The sequence below is a fragment of the Balaenoptera borealis genome (genome assembly GCF_965194805.1).
Source record: "Balaenoptera borealis genome assembly, chromosome: 11".
NCBI classification, from domain to species: domain Eukaryota; kingdom Metazoa; phylum Chordata; class Mammalia; order Artiodactyla; family Balaenopteridae; genus Balaenoptera; species Balaenoptera borealis.
This window is the reverse complement of record NC_138868.1, coordinates 103,572,307-103,583,332: the sequence shown is the minus strand read 5'-3', so window position 1 is coordinate 103,583,332 and position 11,026 is coordinate 103,572,307. Positions and strand designations below refer to the sequence as shown.

At 35.6% G+C, this 11,026-nt stretch overlaps 1 protein-coding gene across 6 annotated transcripts in view; it reads right to left on the bottom strand.

The window, feature by feature from the left end:
- Positions 1 to 1,729: 1,729 nt before the first annotated feature.
- Positions 1,730 to 11,026, bottom strand: part of CCDC15 (coiled-coil domain containing 15) — a 53,857-nt gene continuing 44,560 nt past the window's right edge. For 5 of the 6 annotated variants that reach the window (XM_082341005.1, XM_082341007.1, XM_082341006.1 and 2 more), the window contains 3 exons: positions 4,080 to 4,253; positions 3,609 to 3,757; positions 1,730 to 2,387 (listed from right to left, as the gene is read on the bottom strand). In XM_082341005.1, the coding sequence (XP_082197131.1) occupies positions 2,266 to 2,387; positions 3,609 to 3,757; positions 4,080 to 4,253 (445 nt within the window). In that variant the 3' untranslated portion in view covers positions 1,730 to 2,265. The remainder of the gene's footprint in view (positions 2,388 to 3,608; positions 3,758 to 4,079; positions 4,254 to 11,026) is intronic. The other variant, XM_082341009.1, reaches the window with a different exon arrangement.

Sequence of the window (11,026 nt, the reverse complement as noted above, 5' to 3'; positions counted from 1 at the left end):
TTTTCATCTTGCAAAACTGAAACTCTACTCATTAATCAACTTCCAATTTCCCCCTCCTCCCAGACCCTGGTAACCATCACTCCACTTTCTGTCTCCATGAATTTGACTACTCTAGGTTCCTCATATGAGTGGAATCACACAGTATTTGTCTTTTTGTTTCTGGCTTACTTCACTTACCATCATGTCCTTAAGGCTAATCCATGTTATAGTACGTGACAGGATTTCTTTCCTTTTTAGGGCTGAATAGTATTCCACTGTACGTATATACCACATTTTGTTTATTCATTCATCTGCTGTTGGAAACTTAGGTTGCTTCCACCTCTTGGCTATTGTGAATAATGCCATTATGAACATGGGTGTGCAGATATCTGTTGAAGATCCTGCTTTCAATTATTTTGGATATACACCCAGAAGTGGGATTGCTGGATCACAGGGGCATCTCTTTAGAATGACAAAAGTGTTCTAAAATTTGTTAGTGGGGACAGTTGTACAACCCTAGAATATACTAAAAACCACTGAATTGTACATTTCAAGTGGGTGAATCAAATGGTATATGAATTATGTCTCAATGAAGCTGTTAAAAAATACAACTCAGAAAGGCTAAATCAAGGATATAGTTACATAAGGATTTTGACTGAACTGAATAATTAATCTGGTTAAATAACCAGTCAATCTTGTCACATGGGTAATTCTGACTCTTATTTGCAATGACCTGGCTAGATATTTAGGTGTTTTTTGAGACATAACTTAAGTGCTTTTTAAACACTGACCATTAGAAGACGTAGGAAAAAGAAAATGTCAGTACCTATCTTTAATTCACAATATTAAACCTTTTCATATTTTGTGTCAAGAAACACTGTGGGGGCTTGCCTGGTGGCGCAGTGGTTGAGAATCTGCCTGCCAATGCAGGGGACACGGGTTCGCGCCCTGGTCTGGGAAGATCCCACATGCCGCGGAGCAACTAGGCCCGTGAGCCACAACTACTGAGCCTGCGCGTCTGGAGCCTGTGCTCCGCAACAAAAAGAGGCCACAATAGTGAGAGGTCCGCGCACCGCGATGAAGAGTAGCCCCCGCTTGCCGCAACGACAGGAAGCCCTAGCACAGAAACGAAGACCCAACATAGTAATCAATCAATCAATCAATAAATCTTTAAAAAAAAAAAAAAAAAAAAGAAACACTGTGAAGAAATAACAAATTCATACTAACTATAGCAATTTTTATTTCATCTGCTCTGTAGGTATGGCATTCACCAGATTTTTTTAAAGATAGGGAAATAAGGTAGAATTTTTTTTAATAAGTTTAAGGTAGAATATTTTTAATAAGTTTATATTTTTAATAATATAAACTTATAATATATAATAAGTTTATATATTAATATAAATAAGTTTATAAATTAATATTAATATAAAATAAGTTTATATATTTTAATAATATTTTTAATAAGTTTAAGGTAGAATATTTTTTTAATAAGTTTAAATCATAAGTCCATTATTAGACTTATGATTTGCTTTATTCACTTTGACTTCAGATTCACTTTTTGAAATGTCACTCACAATTATTTCACATAAAAGATGCCCAAAAGACAGAGAGTTTATTTGCCTTTCTCTTTTTTGCAATAAAAATTATAAAATTTAAAAGTCCTATGTCCATTGTCACTGAATGGGGAAAGAGGGAATAAATTAAAAAACAGGAGAGAAAAATTTTTGAGAAAAAAAAAACATACATCAAATTCAGATTGTTCTCATCTCTAATTGTTATACACAACTAGAAAAGTTAACAGCAAAACAGATGGCCACTGAGGCTCAGAAACTCATTTTATCACCTTCTCTTCTGCTTCATCCAGACATTTTCAATTTTGTCAAGACTCAAAGTACAGATATAGACTCAAAGTACAGATATAGAAGACTCAAAGTACAGATACAGAAAGACAATAAATGAGATAATCACAAAGATTTCTAATAATCTCTTCTAATCAGAGCAGAGCAAAGTGAGAGAAACCTTACCAGTCTGACTGATCATTTTTAAAGCAACATGCTCCATGTGGTTTACAGCAAAGAGACAAGTTTGGAAGCCAACTTTCAATCTTGGTGCCAAGCAGAGTGAAACAATGGTCATGATCTAATTATAGTGATAGCTGTTATTATGTGGGACAGTCTTTCTTTTCAGATTACACATCTTATAAACTTTAACATCTTTTCATAAATAATCTCTCAGGGTTGACTTTAAGTGAAGGTTGAAATACTAACAGTTGATTTCAGATTCTTATTACAGATTTTTCAAAGTCCGTCTGTGTGCAGAAGCAAAATTATGAATGGCGACTCGAAGAGTTGAGTTCCCTTCAGGGATATCACAGGAATTGATGACTGAATGTAGTGCCCGGGTATATGCTGCAAATAAAGATTTGCACAGTGGTGAATGAAGTCAGATTCTAAACAATTCTCCCAACCTTTTTCTATTAGTACTGTTTCTCTGCCCAGTCTCACAGGAATTAACTTTAACCCATTCACTGAATAAATATTTACTGAGTACTTACCACACGCCAAGTACTCTGTGATTATAGAAACAAAAGATAAGGGAGAGGATGGACACAAAAATTAAATTGCAGTGTAATATTTCCAGACCAGAGGCATATACAAAATGTCATCACAGAATGAAGTTTGGAATGAAAGAAAAACTAGGAGAGGATGGAAAAGATTTCCAGAAGTGGTAACATTTAAGATGGTCTTGAAGGATTAATAAAAGTAAAGGAAAGAAGGCATTCTAGGCAAAGAAATGAGTGTGTGGGGTGCAAAGGTATAAAAAAATGTGGCATGTCCTGGCAGTAGCAAGTTCGATAAGGCTAGAGGGTTGCCTGGAGCCAGAGAGAAAATATGCCAAATATGACATGTATTTTGTACTGTAATGGTAAGTCCTACAGGTTTGATGATAGGGGAATGGCACGATCAGATTTGTGTTTTTAAAATATAACTCACAGGACTGATAAGAAACTCATATCACAGGGCAACAGGAATACAAATACTTGCAGTACTTTCAGTGTGTGTATGAAGCCTATATAATCTCTACAGTATGTAAATCAATATATTTAAGAATGGACAGGAAACAGAAATATTAGTCTCAGCAGGAATGACTCATCTTCTCTAGCTGGGATCCCTGATAAAGATAGAGTTTATATTGGTCCTCATTTCCCTCAGTGATCCTTAGCAGAACTGAAAGTCTAATGTGGATATCTACACATTATAAATAATATATATATGTGAATATAAATAATAAGTCTATGTTAGATAAGACCTAACTTAGATGGCCGTAAGAGGCAAGCTCTAATATTCTTCATTTACAGGAGGACCTGAAACCCTAGTCTCACTACTGTGGAGTGAGCTAGAAATATTTCCCCAGCATAAATGGAGACAAGAAGATAACAGATCTCAAAGAGAAATATAATTCACTATAATTATTTTTATTGCCTCAGTTGTTTTGTAAAGGGGGTAGAATAGTCTCTGATATATACTAAGCCCTTAGTCAATAAATGCTAAATTACTACAATCACTACTTTTACTGTTGTTGTTTTCTTAACTGCCACCAGGCCCCAACCATTCCTTTAAGAGACTTACCTTTGTGGTTTTTATAGAAAATACAATTGTTGGCACAGGTATCAGGATGAGCATCCCAAAAATCAGGACCACAGCAGCATAGTGGAGGTAAAGTAATATTATACAGCTGCATTTTCTCCTGGATCTGGGCTTTTAAAGCTTCTACATATCTATAAAAATACAGTATGACCAGGCAAAGTGAACCACTAGGAAGAGAATGAGTGTGAGTCCTTATTTTACTACCAGCTTTAAACTGTTAAACTATTTCATATCTCTGTGCCTCAACTCTTCCTCTTTGTCCTGGGAAGCAGCACTAGGAAAAATGTAGTGCTATTCCAGAGAGGTATTAGGCAATCAAGAAATTTGATGAAGTTCTGTACTCCCAAAAGTATGAGAAGACACAGTCATCTCTTTTTTAAGGAAAATGAGAACACTGACTTCCTAACACGTTTCCTCTAGAGCCAAAATTTCACACAGAACTTTTCAAAGTACCTTTGGTATTCCTTTTCTTTCTGTTGTTTTTCTCTGGCTCCTTTTACTTCCTCAAGTTGTAGCTGGGCTAGTATCTCACTCATCTTCTCCCCTGAATATGGCTCTTCACGAAAGTTCATTCTTAATACCCTCTGCTCTTCAGCATAACGTTGCTGCTCTTTCTTTTTCTTAATTCTGAGAATAAAATCATAACGTGGTTAGGAATTTCGTAAAATCATTATTTAGAATTAGCTTCTAGATCCAAATAACTCAAGAAATTCCCAGAAACAGGGAAGTCAGGAAATCAGTTTAACACCCCTAGAAAAGCCTCAAAAACTCCTGCTGGCTGATTTGAGTTTATCCCGTAGTTCATGTATACACATAGCCTCTTGAATGGAAATGACCAATGGTTACTACTAAAAGAGTTTTCCTGTAAGAATTCTAATACAAGAACTTTCTCAGGTTAAAACTACAAGTAGACAGGGCTTCTGCTTCTGGCTAAAACGGAGTAATAGGGACTGGGCTTGCCCTTCCACCTTAAACAACCAAATAGATAAATAAACAAATCAACCCAGAAATCAACCAGACCAAATACAAGAAAACAATGGTTTTCAAGACACTAGATATTAGGCAGCAAAAGACAGTGATCCTTGACAGATGGAAGACAAATGAAGTGAGCCCTACAAGTGCCCAAGCTTACTGCCTCAGAAGTTTCAAGGCAGCAGCACAGGGAGTTGAGGTGGAGCCTGGGAGACTCCCTGAGTTGAGGAGATGAAGCTCAAAGTCCAGGGACACAAAAGCAACTAGAGCTCCTAAGACAGAAAACCAGGGAGAGAGAGCTGCTCAGAGAGAGGACCCTAGAGATCTGCAGAGGGTCTCCTTCTACTACACAGCAGAGCACTGTGCATGTACGTGAGGAAATGATTTGGGGCCAGGGACAGAACCATCCGAAAGAATAACAGGGAACAGTGTCCTGTGCTCACACAGAGCACAGAATAGAGCCTGTTCCCACCAGTCAAGACTTGAAAAACTCATAATGCACAGGACATTGGGTAAAGTTTTCAGAAAGAGTTTACCTCAGTGGTGGGAAATAATGATTAGTCCTAGACTGAGCACTGCTCCAGACACACCCAACATTGTAACAGCAAAGCCCCAAAGTAACTTAACTGCATCCCAAAACAAAGCTCAGGAAAATTTATAAGAATACAAAGATATCCAGTAACCAACAAGGTAAATTCACAATGTTGGACATCTAATCAAAGATAAGATGCAAAGAGGCAGGAAAACACAACTCATAATGAAGAGAATAATCAATCAATCAAAATCAACCTAGAATGGACAGTAATTAGAATTAGCACAGAAGGACATTAAAACAGATAGTACAACTATATCCTATATGTTCAAAAAGTTTAGACATAAAAAAGGCTGAAATCAACTTCTTGAGATGAAAACTACAATTTCTGAGATGAAAAATACATTTGAGAATAAGCTTATATATTAAAGAAATGGAATTAATAATAGGTGACCTTCCAAAACAGAAAGCACTAGGCCCAGATGGGTTCACCGAACAATTAAGGAAGAAATTATACCAAATCTCTTCAATCTCTTTCAGTGGGCAGAAACAGAAAGAATATTTCTTAACTCATTCTATGAGGTCAGCATTACTCTAATACCAAAACCTGACAAAGATATTACAAGAAAACTACAACTAATATCTCTCATGAACAAGAGGCAGAAATCCTCAAAAATACTAGCAAGTCAAATCCAATGGTGTACATATATTACATTCCACAACCAAGTGGAATTTATGCCAAGAAAGCAAGCCTGGTTCAACATGAAAAAAATCAATTAATGTAATAGATCACGTCAATAAGCTAAATAAGAAAAATCACAAGATCCTATAAATAGATACAGAAAAAGCATTTGACAAAATCCAATACCATATAATCCAGCAATCATACTCCTTGGTATTTACTCAAAGGAGTTGAAAACTTATACCCACGCAAAACCTGCACATGGATGATTAAAGTAGCTTTATTTATTTTATTTATTTATTTATTTATTTATTTATTTATGGCTGTGTTGGGTCTTTGTTGCTGTGCACGGGCTGTCTCTACTTGCAGTGAGCGGGGGCTACTCTTCGTTGCAGCGTGCGGGCTTCTCATTGTCGTGGCTTCTCCTGTTGCAGAGCACGGGCTCTAGGTGCGCAGGCTTCAGTAGTTGTGGCACATGGGCTCAGTAGCTGTGGCTTGCAGGCTCTAGAGCTCAGGCTCAGTAGTTGTGGCACACAGGCTTAGTGGCTCCGCGGCATGTGGGATATTCCCCGGCCAGGGCTCGAACCTGTGTCCCTTGCATTGGCAGGAAGATTCTTAACCACTGTGCCACCAGGGAAGCCCTAAAGTAGCTTTACTTATAATTGCCAAATCTTGGAAGAAACCAAGATGTCCTTCAGTAAGTGAATGGATATATAAACTGTTGTACATCCAGACAATGAAATATTATTCAGTACTAAAAAGAAATGAGCTATCAAGCCATGAAGAGACATTGCACATAAATGCATATTACTAAGTGAAAGAAGCCAATCTCAAAAAGCTACATACTGTATGATTCCAACCATATGACATTCTGGAAATAGTAAAACAATGGAGAAAGTGAAAGATCAGTGGTTGCCAGAAGCTGGGGTTGGAGGGAGGGAAAGAAGGGTGAAAAGGCAGAGCATAAAGGACTTTTAGAGTAGTAAAACTATTCTGTGTGATACTATAATGATGGATACATGTCATTACACATTTGCCCAAACCCATAAATGTACAACACCAAGAGTGATCCCTAATGTAAACTATAAACTTGGGGTGATAATGATGTGTCAATGTAGGCTTATCACTTGTTAACAAATGTACCACACCGGGCCGGGGGATGTTGATAATGGCGGAGGCTCTGAATGTCAGGGGACAGGGAGTACATATGGGAAATTGCTCTACCTTCCTCTCAAATTTGCTGTGAATCTAAACTGCTCTATAAAAATAAATTCTTTATTAAAAAAATACACTGGATGGGATTACCAGCAGATTAAATGCTGCAGAACGAAATCTGAAAGCATAATGATAGAAATTATCCAAAATAAACCACAGGGGAAAAATCCAAAAAATTAAAAGGAACACAAAAAAGCAGTTAATCCAATTAAAAATGGGTAAAGGACTTGAATAGACATTTCTCCAAAGATGATCTATAAATGACCAACAAACATGAAAAGATGCTCAATATCACTAATCTTTAGGAAAATGCAAACCAAAATCTCAATGAGGTATCACCTCATACCACATTCACAGCAATATGAATATGTTTATTTATTAACACTACTGAACTGTACACTTGAAAATGGTTACAATGGTAAATTTTACATTATGTGTTTTATACCACCAAAAAAAAAAAGACATGTCACATAAATATATAAATGAACAAATGGAGGGGGAAAAATGAAACAAAGTTGTTTTTAGACATACAAAAACTGAAAGAATTCATCCCTAGTACAGGCATAACCCAGAGATACTGCAGGTTTGGTTCCAGACCACTGTAATAAAGGGAATATTGCAATAAAGCAAGTCACATGAATTTTTTGGTTTCCCAGTGCATATAAAAGTTCTGTTTACACTACACTGTAGTCTTTTAAGTGTGCAATAACACAATGTACATGCCTTAATTAAAAACTCATGCTATTGGCAAAATGGCACCAGTAGAACTGCTCAACACAGGGTTGCCACATACCTTCAATTTGTAAAAAATGCAATACCTGCAAAGTGCAATAAAACATAGTGCAATAAAACGAGGTATGCCTGTGTATCCACAACTAAAAGAAATGTTAAAGGTTGTCTTTCAGACATGAGCAAAGTGATACTTTAGGTAATATATATAAGATTTTTCTTATTAGTTAAATCTCTTTAAATAATAATAGACTGCTTTAACAAAAATAACAATGTATTTTATATATAAAAGTAAAATGTATGACAATAGCATAAAGGTTGGGAAGAGAGAAATGGAAGAACATTACTTTAAGATTCTTATATTAAGATTTTTATACTATATGTGAAGTAGTATAATATCATTTGAAGGTAGACTGTGAAAAGTTAGAGATGTATGACATAAATCCTAGAACAACCAATAAAATAACAAAAATGTCATAGTTAACATGCCATCAAAGGAGATGTAATAGATATAAAATTATAAAAGTAATTCAAAAGAAGGCATAAAAAGAGAAAAAGAGGACAAAGAACAGATGGGACAAATAGCAAGATAATATACTTATATCAAACCCTACCAAAAATCACATTAAAAGTAAATGATCTAAACACCCCAATTAAAAGGAAGAGATTGTCAGATCTGACAAAAAGTCACAACCCAACTACATGCTGCTGACAAGAAACGCACTTTAAATATAAAGAAACAAATAGATTAAAAATACAAGAAATACAAAAGATATGCTAGCACTAGTTAAAAGAAGGTTGGAGTAGGTATATTAGTATCAGACAATGTACATTTCAGAGCAAACAAAATATCAGAGATAAAGATCACTTCATAATTATGGAGTCAATTATAATTGAGAAGACCTAACAATCCCAAACAGTTATGTATCTAATAAAAGAGCTTCAAAATACATGAAACAAAGACTGATGGAACTTCAAGGAGATACAATAAATCCATAGTTACAGGCAGAGATTTTTAATACCCTCTCTCAATTATTGATAGAATAACTAGGCATAAAAATGGCAAAGATATGGACTTGATCAACATCATCAACCAATTTGACCTAATGGACATTTATAGAACACTCCACAACATTTATAGAATAGCAGAACACACATTTATAGAACAAGAGAATACACATTCTTCTATTATAAGGTTATTGGACTTAGAACATTTACAAAGATAAATCATATTCTGGGCCATAAAACAAGTGTCAGTAAATTCAAAAGACTTCAAGACATACATAGTACAATAGAATTAAATTAGAAATCAATAACAGAAAGATCCTTGAAAGATCTCCAAATACTTGGAAATTAAATAACACACTGCTAAATAACCTATGACCAAAGAAGAAAAAAGGGGAAATTAGAAGGTATTTTGAACCAAATGAAAATGAATTTATTGAATGTGGCTAAAGAGTATTTAGTATGATATTTATAGCACTAAATGCCTATTTGAGAAAAGAAGGAAGGTATCAAGTAAATGTCCTAATCTTCTACCTTAAGAAACTTAAAAAAGAGGAGGAAATTAAATCTAAAGTAAGCAGAAGAAAAGAAATAATAGAGATTGAAGCAGAAATCAATGAATTAGAAAACAGAATTAAAAAAATTAATGAAACCAAACACTAGGACTTTGAGAAGATCAATAAAACTGATAAATCTTGAGCTTATCTAATCATGAAAAAAAAAAGAGAGAGAGAAGATACAATTTTTAAGATAAAAAATAAGAGAAATGAAACTACTACAGATTCTACAGATATTAAAAGGATAATAGGAGAATACTAAGAATAATTTTATGCCAATAAATTAGACAACCTAGATGAAATGACAAATTTGTTGAAACAAACTACTAAAGCCTCATCAAGAAAAAAATAACCTGAATACCCCTATTTCTACTATCAATGTTGAAACTGTTGTTAAGAACATTTCCACAGTGAAAAGTCCAGAAACAGGGACAGTCACTGGCAAATTCTACCAAACAGTTAGGGAAGAAATAATGCCAATTCTACATAAACTCTTCCTCCCAAATACTCCCCAGCTCATTCTATGAGGCTAGCATTTCCCTGAAAACAAAACCTGTCAAAGATATTACAAGAAAAGTAAAAGCCAATATCTCCTAGAACATAGATGTAAATTCTAAACAAAATTTTTAGCAAATCTTACCAAACAATACATTATAAATTTATTTATTTATTTATTTCTGGCTGCGTTGGGTCTTTGTTGCTGCGCGCGGGCTTTCTCTAGTCGCCGCAAGCGGGCTTTCTCTAGTTGCCGCAAGCGGAGGCTACTCTTCGTTGTGGTGCTCGGGCTTCTCATTGTGGTGGCTTCTCTTGTTGCGGAGCACGGGCTCTAGGAGCACGGGCTCTAGGCACGCGGGCTTCAGTAGTTGTGGTGCGTGGGCTCAGTAGTTGTGGCTCGCGGGCTTAGTTGTTCCGCGGCATGTGGGATCTTCCCAGACCAGGGGTGGAACCCATGTCCCCTGCCTTGGCAGGTGGATTCTTAACCACTGCACCATCAGGGAAGTCCCTCAAACAATACATTAAAAGGATAATACATTATTACCAAGTGGGGTGTAACCCCAGGAATGCAGGACTGATTTAACATTCGAAAATCAAACAATGTTATTCACCATATTAGCAAACTAGAAAAGAAAACCTATGATCATCTCGCTAGAGAGGAAAAAAAAAAATTGACAAAATCCAACATCCATTCCAGATAAAGATTCTCAACCAACTAGGAAGAGAAGGGAACCTAAGAAAAAACTATAGCTAACATCATACTTGATGGTGAAAGACTAAATGCTTTCTCTCTAAAATCAGGATTGTCCACTCTCATCACTTCTATTCAACATTCTGGAGGTTCTAGCCAGTGAAATCAGGCAAGACAGAGAAATAAAAGACATCCAGATTTAAAGGAAGAAGTAAAACCGTTTTTGTTTAAAGATGACATGATTACCATGTAAAAAAATCCAATGAATTAATAAGTGAGTACAAAGATCCATACCCCAAAATCAACTGTGTATTTCCATATACTAGCAACGACAACAACAAAATCAGCAATTGAAAATTTCTAAAAATACCATTTACAATAGCTTCAAAAATATGAAATACTTCAGGATAGACCTGACAAAAAATGTGAAAGACCTATACACTGAAAACTGTAACTGAGAAAAATTAAAGGAGAGCTAAATAAATGTTCCTGGGTTGGAAGACTCAATATCATTAAGATGTC